The 16,310-nt window shown below is 46.6% G+C and overlaps 1 protein-coding gene and 1 pseudogene across 1 annotated transcript; both read right to left on the bottom strand.

Annotated features, from left to right (window-relative positions):
• Window positions 1–209: 209 nt before the first annotated feature.
• On the bottom strand, window positions 210–2,585 carry LOC136534403 (protein TIFY 10b-like). Its single transcript, XM_066526845.1, has 5 exons — window positions 2,231–2,585; window positions 1,852–1,993; window positions 1,011–1,267; window positions 842–899; window positions 210–748 (listed from the first exon to the last, which is right to left on the bottom strand). Exons 1-5 carry the CDS (start codon window positions 2,349–2,351, stop codon window positions 625–627), a joined length of 702 nt encoding a protein of 233 aa, XP_066382942.1. The 5' UTR covers window positions 2,352–2,585; the 3' UTR covers window positions 210–624.
• Window positions 2,586–9,545: 6,960 nt separating this feature from the next.
• Window positions 9,546–15,470, bottom strand: LOC136534406 (pentatricopeptide repeat-containing protein At1g63070, mitochondrial-like; annotated as a pseudogene).
• Window positions 15,471–16,310: the final 840 nt, after the last annotated feature.

Below are 16,310 nucleotides of genomic sequence, written 5' to 3'. Positions count from 1 at the left end.
GATCGATTGTGTGGGTAATATGTTCTTTTTTTGGCAGCAAACTGTATAGTTGGAGGCGCAAGCAAGAAACAGAGACAGATAACAGATTCTCATGAATTGGTTGTAGTTTTACAACCTAGATTGCTCCAGTTATTACCATAAACTACCAAAGACTTGCAGCAGCAGGAACATAACAAGAATCCAAACAAACCTGGGTTTGCGAAGCCATGTGATCAGAAAACAACAACAATACAATGAGGATATACTCAGGATCCATTACAATCACTTGTTCTGCATACATCAAGGCTAGAGCCAAACGATCTGGCTTTTAGAAAATACATATACTTCTCTTTGCGCTATCATTTTCCTAGCATGGCCAATTCAGAGTCGCCGTGTGTTAAACACCCCCCAAAAACTTCTCTCGGACTCCCGGTGATGGTCAGGACTGGCTGGCTACTTTTCTTTACATCCAGAACTATGTAACAAGAGGGCGTCGAACCACGACCTAAACAGAACACTAAAACACGATAACGAGAGAATATTTATGGTTTCGGTACTCGATCTAGTGGCAAAGCAAATCTCAGATCATTCTGCAGAAGCTTGGTGAGGTTGCTGTGCCGTCTTATTTGGCTGTGTTGTTGTGTACTAGCTCAGGCTCAGGTTGGACTTCATGGCATTCGGTCCTAGTCCAAGCCATGGCTGGCTCTCGGGCTCCTTCTTCACTGGTGCCGCATCAGAAGAAGTTTGATATGGTGCCTTTGCATTGAGACTGAGGAATAAAAGGGCACAAATTAGTTCCAAATACAACACTGAAAAAAAAATCGCCATAATGAAAGTAACAATCACCACAACCACAACTTACCGATCCTTTCTCTTCTCAAGGAAGCGGTGAAGAGACGCCTTCCTCATAATAGGCATATCTACAAAAGAAAAGACATGTTTCGATCAATAATCGGAAAATAACAAAGTTCACCAATCATATTTTAAAACTTCAACTAAGTAAGAACAGAAGCAGAGGGAGGAGTATTTACCAGAAGCATTTGTGCGAGCAGGCTTCTTAGCATCAGCCTGAGCAGCAGGCTTGATGACCGGGGCAGGCACTGCCTTGTCGGTGATAGCAGTAGGTGCAGAAGGTTGAGGCAAAACAACGTTCTGTACCACAGGGCTGCCCTTGCTGGCCAGCTGCATCAGGTCCTTTGCCTTGTCGGCAGGGAAATCATCAAACACCAGCACCTTCCCGCCATAGAAGATTGTGAGCTGCTTAGGCTTCTCTTTATTTTCTTGCTCCCTGACAAATATTACAGAGAAGAACAATGAGAACAACGGTGCTTGTAGAACACTACTTCAGCTTAGCAAATCGATTGTCTACTCTCTTTTCCTTTCTCTTGGTTAAAAGACCTTATCTCACATGGATGGCAGGGTTCCATCTCAGATTAACCCCTCCTAAGTTGTTACCAGCAAGGTAGTTAATGATAAACATTAGGTATACAATCTAAACAACTCTGAGCATGTCGGTTGCTTTGTCTGATAAAAGGAAACGTTTTGTTGCTTCTTACAGAAGACACTTCAAGACTACTCCTACAAAGATACAGTTTTGACCAGGGAATATCACAGAAACCGAACTACAAGGATGCTTTACACACGGGTCTGTTTTTTACCATCCGGGTCAACTAGATTTCAGACCACCTTATAACATGTTTCACCTATGAACACTCATTAAACTCAGATTACTATGTTTCCAAAGTCAAATTGTTTGGCCTTTTGTCCATGAGACCTAACACAGCTAGGTTCGAGTTCTACTGCTACCAAACAACTGTCGCGCGAACCAGAATCGAAATGGATTTATAAATGATGTAAAGCAGCAGTACGCACCTAGGGGCAGCAGCATCCTTGACGCCGAACCCGGCGCTCTGCGGGAACAGCTCCATGGTCTCCTTCCTCCTCTCGGCCTCCTCGCCCTCCGTTCCGGGGAGCAAGTTAATTGTCGCCGGCATCCTCTGCTGCTCGACCTCGCCTGAGAAGAAGAAAAACAAAGCCGGATAAGGGAGTGCGAAATTCGAAGCCCGAAAACGAGGTTTCCAAACCGGATAACCAAGGCCCCGCCCAGATCTCACAACACGCCCCCCCACAGGAATCGAAACTGGACCCCCCAGATTTCGAAATCTCCCCCTACACCCAGAACTACAGGAGGAGCCAGGTCTCACAACAGGGCAGACCCGGCCCGCCGACACCGCCGGATTCCGGTGCTCACCTTTGATCCCGAGGCCTAGCTCGGCGGCCGCGGCGCCGTTCTGGCGGACGAAGCGGCTGAGGAGGCTGCACGCGACGGCGAAGCTGGTCGCCCTCTCCCCTGGCCTCGCGGACGCCGCCATCGCCGGTTGTCTCTCTCACCCCCAACCCCAGCCGGTCAAGCACAAATCTCCGCGCCGCCGGCTCCAACTCCTCCGCCCAGGACGTCGTGCGCTGCTCCTCGCACTCGCAGGTCGCAGCAGCAGCGGTGGTTAGCCTCCTATCTCTCTCTGGCTCGTAAGCGCGGGCCTCGTGTGAGCACGCCGCGCCCCCACGCTATTATAAAGGACCCCGCGGTTTCCACCCAAATCCCGCGATTAAAAGCCCAAGGGAATCGATTGCTCGAAATTGTTTATCCTCGTTTTCGCTGGCGGAGGAGGGAGGGTGAGTAATTTAATTTATTTTAATGGCGTGGGGGGCGGGGGTGGGGCCCGCCATGAATGCTTCGAGAGAAAAACGCGCACGTGCTTCGTGTGGGGAAGGGACAGGACAGGAGAGGGAAAAAAAGTTTTCCTTTTGGGACGTTGCGTCCGCCGAGCGCTCGCTTCCGACGGGACGGGTGGGCCCCGCGCGCCTCTCCTGCGTGCGCGCGCGCGGTGGTGGCCTCGTGATCGCGGGTGGGCCGCGCCGAGCGGGGTCGATTGGGCTGCTCGGTAACACGATTTGCTGCTGGTGCTGGGTCAGGATTGGGCCGGGCTCGCTCGCTTTGACTAGACCCTTTGGGTGTCGTGTGTTGCTGTTTGATGGGGACGGGTTAGGCTCAGCATATTACTGCGGCAGGACAGGCGACAATTAACCATGCGTTTTTTAGACCATTTCTTTTCATGGAACGTTTTTATCTAGTATTGGCAGATTACATGTGGTTCAGACAAGTGTGTTCGTTCGACTTCTTCAATCAAGTCAAAGGTGTGACTACAATAACCTTACGTCAAGTAATTTGTCGTGAGTCAATTTTTTTGCCTAACTTTGACAATTTTAGACAACGAAACAGTACTCAGACTCAAAGCAAAGGTTAAATTGTGCTTGCTGAGAGCATTATCTATTCCCTCCTTCATTTAGCCATACAACTTGAGATATTTATATCTTCTTAGATGGAAAAAAAATAAATAAAGCAAACCCTAGCTAACACGTCCGGAGGAGCAGGAGGTGGCCGAAAGCAACATTTTGGAGGGATAGCACTATAGCTAGGTTAGTAGGTCACCACGGTCGTGGCACAAAAAAAAATCACCATGAAACTTCCTGCTGTCTTCCTAGCCACCATCCTTTTCACCCTATCTTTGTCTCTCGTCTGGTGAAATTCGTCTGTATCTGTCCCAGCTTGATTTTCCTCTTCTTTAAATGCTATATCTCTTTATTAAAGGTGCTTAAATAGATCGCAGTTGCAGAGGAAAAATTTACAGGTTGCAATTCGACCAAGCTTATGTACTGTATCATCTGTCATCCAGTGTGCTCATGCAGCATATGTACCGTACAATACCGTCCCGTGAGATTTGAAAAGGCTATTTAGCCAGTTCTTGAAAGCATTATATATTGATTGACAGGAATTGATAGATCTATTTTACATCATCTTTGCTAATACATTCCTTCGTAGCGTCCGGTGTGGTTTGTGCTTGTGGGATCATGTAGCATGTCTGTGTTGACCGTTGATTGATCTACGTACAAGCAGACGAGAGGGTAGATGTTACTGGTTTGTGTTGCTTTCTTTGGCTCCTTTTGCGCGACTGCTATTCCACAAGCAATTGTGCTAAAAGGAAAGCGAAGTACGAGTGTTCGAGAGTGATGCTCCAAAGCCTCCACTCTGGTTTGTGTGCTCCTGGTTTCAAAAATTACCGAGGATTTAGGATTTCCAAGTAGCCGTTGTAATGCTAATCTCTGTAAAAGTTTTAATCCAAGGCTCACATAGGTTGTCGTACATGTCTATGCATGGGAGATAAAAAAAAACTGTAGTGTGTGTGTGTATGTATATATATATATATATATATATATATATATATATATATATATTGAAAGTTTATTTAACAATAACCTTATTCGTTCATCCTCCTCCTCCTGTCCCCCCTCCCTCTGACCTCTATTTCTCACGTGATAAAGAAGGAGAGGAGTGAACCGAGGCGACGAGCAAGCAAGCAATGGGGTGTTGGCAAATGGAGGTCCGGAGAGAGAGGAGGGAGATGGATGGAGCCTGGAGGAGGAAGAGGACAAGGTCGAGTTCATCCTACTAAAGTGGATTCACTCACACCATGTAGTTGAGCCAAGGCACCAGATGCAATTTGGTGTATTCATCCATCTTTCTGTCTCCCAGACTAAGAAATAAACATTTTAGTTGTTGCGGTGTCTAAATGGTAAAGATGCATGCTTTCCTTAATAATATGAACATTGACGGTGTAGACCAACCAATACCACAGAAGAACGGTGTCCGTGGACAAAGTTTTGCCCTATAGTACAGTACTACTACAAGATTTAAAAATGATAAGAAAGAATGGCTAAATGACATAAGATGCATGCGTGAAAGAATAAACTTAAGACTTTTTTTTAGCATGAATAAACTTAAGACTTGATCAGCATCGCACGCCAGCGGACTGCCGGGGCAGCGCAAACCGCAGGAAACCATTTTTTTCTTTTTTTGTCAACAAGGAAACCAAAATTTAAGGGCCGTGGAACTAACAACGAAGAACTTTTCAGTGCCACACGATAACATATATGTGTCCTCCACGTATATAAAAGACGAGCTCGTGTTGCACGCATATACTTAAACCAAGCCAAAATCACATCTACATCTACTTTTATATGACAAATTGCAGCATCGATCTTTATGTGATTTGCAGCATATTTTCTCCCTCTTGGGTGAGGCGAGAAGGCCGACAGCTGCTTTGACGTAGATGATGCAATTAGTATCTTATAAGCCAAAGTAAGCACACTTGCTTCCTTAAAAGGAGTAAATAACAGATGGATTTGTTGGACAAGCGTCTCATCTCATCTATCGTCTATCTCTCTACTAATCGTTGATTAGTACGTGCACCATGCAGATGCATTTTTATAAGCGCAATGATTTTATATGGTTTCTTTTGCCGTTAGTCATAAACAAGTTGATTGTAGATAATTACCTCTAGGTAACATCGGTCTTTGTTGTCTGCAAGAAACCACCACTAATTTGTTGATTGATTACTCTCCCGCCGGCCGGCTCACCTAGCCTCTGCACAAGTGTCTGGTTCACATCCAACTGTGCTCGCTCTGAAGTCTGACCGTCGTTCTCACCTGTTCCCAATCAACAACCTGTATGCTGTTCAGAGTTCAGACTAGTATATATGGTGATTAGGCATACAGATTAACTTTAGAATACGTGTGCGGTGCATTATTGCAGACTTCCTAGAAGTGTGGTCTTTTATTTCGCTACCGGAAACCGGCTCTTTGCCGAGTACTTTTATGTTTACCGAGTGCATTTTCTAGGACACTCGGCAAAGAAGCTCTTTGCCGTGTGCTGAGCTAAAAACACTCGGTAAAAAAAACACCCGGTAAAGAAGGAGTTTGCTGAGTGTCAACAAAAAAAACACTCGGCAAAGATAAAAAAAATTACTCGGTAAAGATATGGTCTGCTGAGTGTAAAAAAAAAACACTCGGCAAAAAAAATAAAATCATTTTTTTTGAAAAAGAAGAAGACTAAAAAATGGGAAAAAAAACTTTGCCGAGTGCTCAGATCTAGAACACTCGGCAAAGAAATAAAATATTTTTTCTGAAAAAGAAAAAAAAATTAAAAAAACTTTGCCGAGTGCTCAGATCTAAAACACTCAGCAAACAAATAAATAATCTTTTTTTCTGAAAACTTTGCCGAGTGTCCAGATCAGACACTCGGCAAACAAAAAAAATATCATCAAATGCCCCTCCCTCCAGTCCCCTCCCCAGCGCCCCTCCCCAGTCCCCACCTGAGCACCCCGCGCGCTCCTCCCTCTCCACTTCGGCCGGCCCCCACTCCCTCTCTCGGTGGCGCCTCTCCCTCTCCACTCCGGCCTCCCTCTCCCTCTCCACTCCGGCCTCCCACTCACTCTCTCGGTGGTGCCTCTCCTCCCTCCCTCGTCGCACAACCGGCGGATCCAGTTGGGGCGCTCACTAGCTGGGGCTGAGGCCTAGCGCACCCATCACCGGCGGGGCTCCTCGTGTCCTGGCGGCTCCAAGGCAGCAGCGCTCAAGCGGATCTACGTGGTGGAGGTACGGCAAGGGTGGATCTACGAGGAGGTCCAGTGGAGGTGGTGCATGAGGGTCGAGCAGGCTCCGTCGGTAGGCCCTAGAAGTGCTCGAGGGCCAGCCTCATCCACCTCCGGCGACGCGCGGGCGAGATCTGGCGGCGACTGGCCGCTCGACGTGTCCAGGTGCAGATCCGGTGGCGGCGGACCGCTCGGCTCGTCCAGGTGCAGATCAGACAACGGTAGATCCAGGACTGCGGCGACGGCGGATCCAGGACAGAGGGCGGTGTTGGCTTCGGGTCGGCGGCCAACGTCGGCTTCGGTGAAGTTCCTTGTGTGCACGCCGGTGGTTGGAGCGGCCGGTGGTGGCGGCCGGTGCTTGTTTTTTTTTTAAAAAAAAAGTTTGCCGAGTATTTTTTGGGCACTCGGCAACGTCTTTGCCGAGTGCCCGACGAAAAACACTCGGCAAAGTTAGTTTGCCGATAAAATTTTTGCCGAGTGCCCGACGAAAAACACTCAGCAAAGTTAGTTTGCTGATGGATTTTTTGTCGAGTGCCCTTTACCGAGTGTTACACTCGGCGAAGAGTTTGCCGAGTGTATTTGTGGCTTTGCCGTGTGCCCTAGGCACACGGCAAAGCTCCGGTCCCGGTAGTGTTTTACTCATTGGAGTCTGTTGTTCACGTGGTGACTGGCTGGGTTTTCCAACAAAATTCTTGAGAAATTATTTTTTTCTCGAATACGTAAAAGATTTGCGTATCATTGTATTAAGGGGAAGAGTTTAAAGAAACATACAACGCGCTTCTATCGAGCGCCGAAGGAGGTCGACCTAACATAGCCGAAGCTAGACCATCCTAACAAAAAGACCTCATGTTTCGATATTACATAAAAAGAAACGACCAATATTGACGTAGCTTTGTGGTCTAGGTGGCCATACATCTCCGTGGCTATCTGGACGGTGCCTTTCCAATGGCCGGGAAATTCTTGAGAAATTATGGTGTTCGCGATGTGTATGTATTTCTTCGGTACTACAGAAAAGTTGTCGGGTCTAGAAGTACTAAGTTTCTCAGGAGTTGGTGCTTACGACTGCCAGTCGACGTTCGACTCCAAGCGCCTAGGATGGTGCATTGACAAACGCAAAACACGGACTCACTGAGTGATCGAGGTACCAGTAGTCCAGAGAATAGCATTCGAGTGACCTGTGGATATGCATGCGTGGTTGCGTTGAGCGTTCCAGCGTCGTCCATGATTGAGCTGGAGTGCTGGTGCTACAAGCAAATCTGCACACCCACGTACTTGAAAAATGGCGGCAATCAATCTGTGTACGTGCGAGTACAAACATTACATAGACCAGGTCAGTCGTCCTGGCTTCTCATGCCTGGGCCACACTCGGAACTTGACTAACACTAGGATTTTACATGATTATTCCTCGCAAATTCAACAAATGGTTGCGTAACCGTGGTTGAACGTTGAGACGGTTGTCTTAAATTCAACGACACACAGTAAGTATATGGCCATGCATCATGCATTCGGTTCACACACCACAGTCCACAGGCATGGCTACCTAAACTGGAAGATGAACAATTCTTCAAAGGAAATAGAAAAACGCCTAGTAGCACTAGATGCGTGTGAAAAGTGGAGGCCTTGCGACGACCTGCTCCCATGCACTGATGCATGCAATTGGCTCCTGACTCCAGAGGGTGTAGCCAGTAGGCAGTTGCCTAGCCACAGCCACAGCCACAGCCACAGCCACGGGACGGGAGGGAGGGAGGGGGCCGGGGACGACTTCTCTTAAGCCCTAGCCGGGTCGTCGTCCACCTCGCGCTGCCGCCCACTAGAGAGTGTTTCCGCGTCCAGGAGCAGGAGCACGAGGCCCCGCCGGTGACTTTGGCGCGGCGTGTCACTGTCGTCGCGGCCTGTGCTGTGATCTGCGAAAGCGCACGGGGTCGCCGGCCGCTGGTTGGCGTTGGCGAGCGCGCCGGGAAACCAACGCGCCCATGATGCTGCCCTGAGCGCGCATGCGCCTCGTAGTACTGTGCCTGTGCTCGACTGCTCCTGCTCGATCCTGAAAGATCTCTCCACCCACACCCAGCCCAGTCTGCGTCGCAGCAGTAGGTCCATAAATTGACGGTCCGTGTCAGTGCCCGTGCACCACGCTGACCTGATGACCCGCGCCGCTGGCTGGACGGTGGGTCCGCGGCCGGAGGAAATCGGCGCCCGATCTCGCTGGCCTGCCCTCCGCTCAGCTGCAGCGGCGGGTCAGGTCAGTCGGTCAGGGAGAGGAGCCACTATCGTCTGCCCGTGCCTGTTGGGCTGTTGGTTCGTGTTCCGTGGAGTGGAGTCGTGCTGGTGCTTGACTGCTTGAGGACCGCCACATGCCGCCGCGCGCTGCTCGGCAACGGCAACGGTACGTGGCGTGCACTGGGCGCCGAGCAGTGAACAGTGTGGTCATTAGTGTTGTACGGCAGCGTGCGACTAGCGGAAGGGGCCGATGGAACACGTGCGAATGAACAGAGCGTACGGAATAGCTGCTGTGCAGTCTGTCAGGTACTACCACGTCTGACAGGAGCCATCACCGTGTTGAAATCTGGAGGCCAAGGCCCAGGAGCATCAGGAGCACTGTACAAGGTGCAGTAGGAAACAATTTTCAAAAAGCAATATCGCCGCTTGAATCGCTGCTAATCTTGTTCTTTATTACAAAAGGAAGAAAAAGAAAGGAAATTGCAACGTGTTGCACCTGGCCCCGCTCCATCCAAATCTGCACGCATGAACGATGAAGGGCGAATTGACGCATGAGGAGGCAATCGTAATACTGGAGCCGTATGGATGCTTCGCGGCCAATACCAATGATGATTGATGAAGTCCAATAACAGACTACCTGCAAATATGCAGCTTGTTCGGCTCGTTTGCAGCCACAGCGGCTGCTGCTTCAGCTGGCTGTCTTCTATCTCACATGTTACTGTAGAGCTGCAGCCAGCCACAGTGCTTTACAAGTATCTCCAGATTTTGCAATGGCGATCTTGTGATTTATGCAGTCACTTGCGAGCTCATGATGGGAAGCTGGAAAGACGCGGGGTGGGGGTGGGGGGGTGGGTGGGTGAAGGCGATATCTTGCCGATGGAGACGGCCACATGGAGCCTGGATACATCGTCCCCGGTCCCGGAGCCGCAAGGTCCGATCCACGAGCGACAGCCAAACCTTAAGTCAATTGTGGCATGCAGGCCAAGCGTTGGTTGCGCGGCGAGACCCTGCTGCTCCCACGACTAGCCCTCTTCGACGCTGACCTCCGGCCTGCCGTGGCTCACACAAACTGAGAAGGCGTGCTCACCGCCATGCGGACACTCTTCTTGACTCTTCCAAGCCTGCTGCCGAGCTTGCATCGCGTGGACTGTGGACTGTGGTCTGTGGAGATAGCAGCTAGCAGTGACATCTTGTGCTGATAGAGATCCCTGACGCTGCATGTAGTATGCGAAAAAATATTTTATGGAACGAAATGAATCAAAACAAAATGATGCAATACAATACCAGCATGGAAACAAGTTATGCCTAATTCCTAATAACTCTGTCATCATGGAAGGCCTGACACAGGAATATAAAACACGAAGTTGTGGTTGTGGCAAGAGGGAAACACAGATACATGCAAGGATTACTTAATGCTACGGGTAACCAGGCGCAGCAATCTTGGGACTAAAAATTATGGTCACAGCATTAGCGCAAAGATGCGATGCATTTGCAGTAAGTGCCATGCTCACCTGGCAACAGCCTGAAGATGGTGGCATGGTAGACGTACGGCTGGCCAATCCAACGCCATATGGGTCCTGACCAATTCTTACAACAGTTGCTTCATCGCCAACTGTTTTCTGTCAGCAGATACTTGCATGATCATACACTGAAAATAACCAAAACAAAAAATATATGCATATGAGGTTCACTGGTAATCACCCTACATCAAGTGATTTCTCAAAAAAAAATTGCAATGTTCCTAAACGTTCTGCAAATCTACATGCCTTAAATGTCAGCTTGATTTGAACTTTTGCTTTTGCTAGGACATACCTGTAATCCTCTCCTAGAAACTTATATTCCTAAGCTACAATCTGAATGTGAGTCTCCAAACTTGCTAATGAAATGCATTTTTCATAGCTAAAGCAACAAAATGTAGTTTGACATAGGGTGAGAGACAGACTAAAGCAAGCATCCTAAATTCAGTGTGCACCACAGAATCAATATATAGATTCTAGATGCAAGAACAATCAAAAACATTCCTTTAATTTTCCTTTTTCTTTTCTTAGAAACAGGCTCAGCTCAGCTCAGCTTTTATTTCATAACAATGAACATATTAACAGGGGAATACAAAGATGGTTAATGTCAGAGAGCTGTTGAGCAGAGGTATGTGCCATGGAGTTTGCAGGCCGTCACAACCAAGGCTGCATGGTTAAACCAAGTGGGTGACAAATGGGAGAAATTTCTTTACCAGGGTGCTTCTGCTTGGGAGCTGACAGAAGTTTCGGCTGAAGTCAAAATTCGTCTAGTGAAGTTCTTGCCTTTGGGGGAGGTGTTTCAAGAGGGGAAATGGGTTAGTTTTCTGAAGTTGGGTTCCGAGTGGGGGCATGTAATTGGTTTTTTAGCTCAGTGTGGTGTTTTCTGGGGAGATTTCTTAGTTGTGTGCTTTGTGGACTTGTTGGGAAGGTGTTATCCATCTGGATGCTGTAAACGGTTGGTCATTGTTACTGCTAAGACCGGGGCTCTGCCCTAGAACTCTAAAAAAATGCAAAGTAAATATTCAAACCATCAAAATACTAGTTGATCACTTCAATTTCTTCAATTCTTCCAGAATGGTGTCGATGCCTGACCTATTTCTTTCTTGTTCCAAATACCCGCCTCAACAATGTTCAGTTTTTTAACTAAATTCCCCTGCAACTTGTGATCCTACGCAGTTTTCACAGCATTCCTGCAAGTGAGGGCCTCCACCTTTGGAGCATCAGGAATTATCAAGCCACCATGAGTTAGCCTGCAAGAGGCCTTGCTGAAGTAGAAAATGACGACACCTGCTAATTGCTGCCCCTCTGGATAAGCTGGCGGAAAATTTGCTGTGTGTTAACTTTCCACCATATATCTGTGGTGGTTCTTGCTGCACCTCCACTTCTTGCTGCTTATTGTTGCTCGGCTTAGCTGCCATGCTCAGCAAGTCTGCAGCTGCACCTCCTGAACTCATGTGACAGCAAAGCTCTGGCTTCCACTCCTAATCGCCATGCTTTTTTATTATTTCAGTTAGTCCAGATTGCTCACATTCTGCATAGAAACAAGCTGTCATCTCCACCGCACAATATTTGTCATGCAAGATATATTTCAAGCGAGTTCTTGGGTGTGGGTATAAATGCTAAATTATGTATTATATTCCACAGGACCCAGGATCTGTATATGCCACTTGTGTAAAGTGTGCTTAATTGGCTGGAAACCATGCAGCCATCTCAAGTAAAGACGCGTCTTTGGTGGTAAAGGTCTAACTCCATCGGGAGCTTCTACTTCTTTCATATTGGTTGATGGTCAGTCAAGGAAGGGGTAGCTCATCCCTAGGCTATTGTTGTCATTGCTCTGCAGCCAGAGCCAATAGGCCGAACAAACAGAGTAACAACCAAGAAGCCCAAGCTGTGAAGTTATGAAAAATATTAAAATATATTTGGAAAATAACATAAGTAAACTTTCCACAGAAAGAACATTTTGATTCCTAGACTTCAGACAATTGGCTGCCCACAAATGCAGAATAATATCATTGCCTTTTCATACAATTGATTTATGGGCACCATGCCACCATGGCAAACCCAATCGCTTTCTACCAAACAAAAATTTGTTCAAGGGATTTCAAAACAGAGCGGCGGCATGGTGGCCTGGAGTGTCTTGCCTCTTGAGCCATGTGGTGGCTTCAGTCAGAGTGCAGTGTCTTACAGCGAGGCGGCTCATACATCAGTCTAGAGAAGGACCCAAACTCCCTATGAGCCACACAGGAGAGGATATTTCTTAGATACAAGATAAATTAAATGAGGTTTTGTTCTCTTTGAAGAGGATGAAAAGGTAGGGAAGGTGGTCCGTTAAGCATCAATCAACTTATTAATGGCATGACATTGACCACAGGTGTGGAGCACAGCCATTTGATTGCTTTCATGAATTGCTGTGATCTTTCAGTTCTGTCAAACATAGCTTTACAAGTGCTACAGATGGTAAAAAAGATTCTACAGGAAAACAATCTAGAAATAACAGCATGGTTGAATGTATTGTAGAAACAAATGGAGAAAACCTTTCTAAACATGAAACTTGGAAAGCAGGGAAATTTTCAGTGTGATGGTATAGGTCAAGTAACCTGAAGTTAAAATTGTTAATGTAACACTTTAAACAAAAGAAGCATTTTTAAAAGGCAGATTAATATCTTATCTGATTATTTGAGTAAGGCAAGGGCTAACCTGTATTGATTACACCCTCAGCTGTTGTCCATGGATTTAACTGCCGATGGAAGTGTGGAAGTGGAGGAAACAAACCAACAGTGTCCCTCCATCAAGTTAATAAATCTCTATGTGAAAATTATGTTACACCCTTCGCTTTCTGAGGATCATCACAATCATCCCTGTCATTGCCAATGCCCAAAATGCAACGCAGCTTGACATCTGGAGCAATGCCTGCATGACGCATACTCTCATACATCATACAAGCTTCCTTCTCATCCCCCGTTTTAAGGTATCCAATAATGAGAGCTGTGTAGGTTACTACAGTAAGTTTAAGCTTTTCTTTTTCCATTTCTTCCATCATCAAACGTGCACCATCCATTGCAAGCACTTTACTATAACCATCAATCATACAAGTATATACAAAAGCATCTAGGAACACACCACTTTTTTTCCATTTCTCTGAGCCATTCATTAGCAGCCTTCATATTTAAACGCCTACAATAGCAAGCAATGATAGATGTGTACAAAACATTGTCAAGTAACAGGTCTTCCCCAATCATATCCCTAATCAATCCCATAGCTTCAGGAAGTCTATCATCATTACACAGCCCATTTATGAGGCTAGAATATGTAAATGTGTTAGGTTTTACGCCTTCATCCAACATCTTACGGTACAACCTTAAGGCCTCCTGCAACTTCAGAGCTTTCACGAAGCCATCAATAATAATACTGTAAAGGACAACATCAGGAACATAGCCCCTCTTTATCATGTTTGCAAAAAATTTCCGCACATCACTATATTTGTTGGTCTTGCAAAGGCCATTGATAATAACTCTGTACATGCAAAGGTTTGGGACGATTCCTAATGACTGATGTATTCTATCCAGGAATAAGAAGGCTTCACCACCTAGCCCTACTTTGCTAAAGCTGTCAACTAGGATTGTGCATGTCACAATGTTGGGACTCAACCCATTTTCAAGCATGAGCTCAAACACTCCCAATGCATCTTGAAGGTTTCTATGTCTACATAATGCGTAGATCAGACTGGTATAATTGTAAACATCTGGAGCCATATCATGATGAATCATGTCAAACCAAAGGTCAGAGATGGCCTTGAGATCTAAATGTTGGCAACAGCCATGAAGAATGATGCTGTAATTTATTTGGTCATGCTCAAAACCTTGGTCTTGGAGGTTCTTGAAAATCTTTAATGCCAATGCAACCTGTCCAGTTTTGCAAAGGCCATGCAGAAGTGAACTGTAACTCACTTGATTAGGACGTATTCCATTTCTCGCCATTTCATCAAGCATGTCATAACCTTTCAATAAATACCCATGCTTGCATAACCCATCAACTAATATGCTGTAGCTGTGGACATCTGGGACAAACCCACATTTCTTCATCCCATGAAACACTTCTATGGCTTTGTCAACCTGACCCTCGCTACAGAAACCATGAATCACAGCATTGAAACAATAATTGCTGCAAGGGCCTCCACTCTGAGAAAGAGTTTGAAGAAAGTCCCATGCAGATGTTACCTGTCTGGAACGGCAAAGCCCATAGAGGTAAGTTCCATGTGTTGTAGCGTTCGGTCTCACACTATTCGATTCCATTTCACAAAGAAGCTCAAAAGCTTCATCTAAGCATAACCTCTCTCCATGTGTGTACATACTCATCAAAATTGAATAAGAGCAGACATTGGGTGAAGGACCACAACTTTTCATGTCATCAAATAAACTCCTCGCATACATGATCTGATTCCCCTCGACTAAACACTTCAGCAAGAAATTGCACAAACGTCTGTCAACACCAAAGTTCTTGACCTCAACACAAGTGAGAGGAGCATCCTCAAACATTGACGGGGCGTACCCAGTGCAGAGAGCTCCCGCTCTGTGCGGGGCCTGGGGAAGGGTGTTAGTGGCAAGCCTTACCCTTGCCTGTGCAATGCGAGGAGACCGCGACTCGAACCCGGGACCTTCCGGTCACAGGCGGTAAGACTCTACCGCTTGCACCAGGCCCGCCCTTCATCCTCAAACATTGACGACTCTACAAAAATACGGATGACTGCAGCATAAACTTGTAACAGCGTCATTGACTGACCCAAATTGCTGACCAACATAGGAGCCAACTCAAACAACTCTGACCCAGCATTTCCACAGTAATCAACAATGCTCTGAATCAAGCACCGGACCTCTTTGATTTTCCGCGGCAAGAACGCCTGCACAATCAAAGCAAACAAACCAACTGACTGAGATGGCCCGTATAACCTCACACACTCCCTGAAGCTTATATTTCTGGCAGCATCCCAGTTTGAAGCCCGCACTGCTAGTGTGATCAAGGGAAGCAGACGACGACTTCTATAGTCACCATAAGCAGAACTCTGACTGGGCTCTTCATTATCAGAGCTATTCAACCAACAAGCCTGAGAGGAAAGGTGCGACACTGGGGGATACCTCCTGATCACAAGGGCTCGGCGCACAAACAATGGAACCGCCCGGCGCATAGACAAGGGATACCGATCATCTCCTTACATTGACAGTACCAGCAGAAGCAGGGATGAGCTGTGCACGAACTACACTTCATGGACCAATATTACTTGACAACCGCCTGTACTATGATTTTTCAAAGATTCAACCGAAATAAATAAAAAAGAAAAAGACAAAACCTCCTTCAAAACTGCTTATAACAGGGCCAGGGATGTAAGATAACGGTTTTAAAAGTTGAAGGAGGTGTTTTGTCCGATTTTGGAATTCAGTGAGAAAAAATGGATTTTCGTGAAAATTGAGGAAGGCAACGTGAACTTTTTCCCATTCTGAAACAACGTGGCCCATGTCAAGTAGGCCCAACCAAGACTAGCCAAAGCTGCTATGGACACTCCCAATAAACCACCGAGTTTTTATACCACAAGACACTATCGATAGAAATACTCCCCAAAGCATATTTGGTAACAGGGTTCACGAAAAAAGATCAAACCAGGCCTTGTTTAGAGCATCTCCAAGAGTTTGTCAAATTTTACTTGGCAAATCTTGTGATATTGCTAACTTCCAAAATTATTGCCAAGTAAAAAAACAATCCATCTCCAAGAGTTGGCATTTTTGACTTGGTAAAATTAAAAAACCCGTTAACAAAACGAAGAGGCCCGCTAAGCGAACGAAGAGCCCCGCTAAACGAACGAAGAGCCCCGCTAAGCGAACGAAGAGCCCCGCTAAGAAACGAAGAGCCCCGGATGCCAAGCCGTATACGCGCGCGTATATTTGCGCGCGCGGAGGGAAGATTTGCCAAGTTGCTATTGATGCCAAGTTGTTTTGCCAAACTGTTGGAGGCTATTTTTTCTTATTTTGCCAAAATTATATGGATGCCAAGTTGAGATAGCAAACTCTTGGAGATGCTCTTAGATGCCATTCAAATTAAGTTTTTTCACTTTCTCTCC

This window comes from Miscanthus floridulus, unplaced genomic scaffold (assembly GCF_019320115.1).
Source record: "Miscanthus floridulus cultivar M001 unplaced genomic scaffold, ASM1932011v1 os_1914_1_2, whole genome shotgun sequence".
Lineage (NCBI taxonomy): Eukaryota > Viridiplantae > Streptophyta > Magnoliopsida > Poales > Poaceae > Miscanthus > Miscanthus floridulus.
The sequence above is the reverse complement of the archived record's forward strand: the minus strand, read 5'-3'. Positions and strand labels throughout refer to the sequence as shown.

Excerpts from the sequence above, each read along its gene's own strand:
- LOC136534403 (XM_066526845.1), bottom strand. The coding sequence starts at position 2,351 with ATGGCGGCGTCCGCGAGGCCAGGGGAGAGGGCGACCAGCTTCGCCGTC. Across the intron at positions 1,268-1,851 it reads AAGGATGCTGCTGCCCCTAG|GGAGCAAGAAAATAAAGAGA; the intron begins GTGCGTACTGCT and ends AATATTTGTCAG. Across the intron at positions 749-841 it reads CTTGAGAAGAGAAAGGATCG|TCTCAATGCAAAGGCACCAT; the intron begins GTAAGTTGTGGT and ends TTTATTCCTCAG.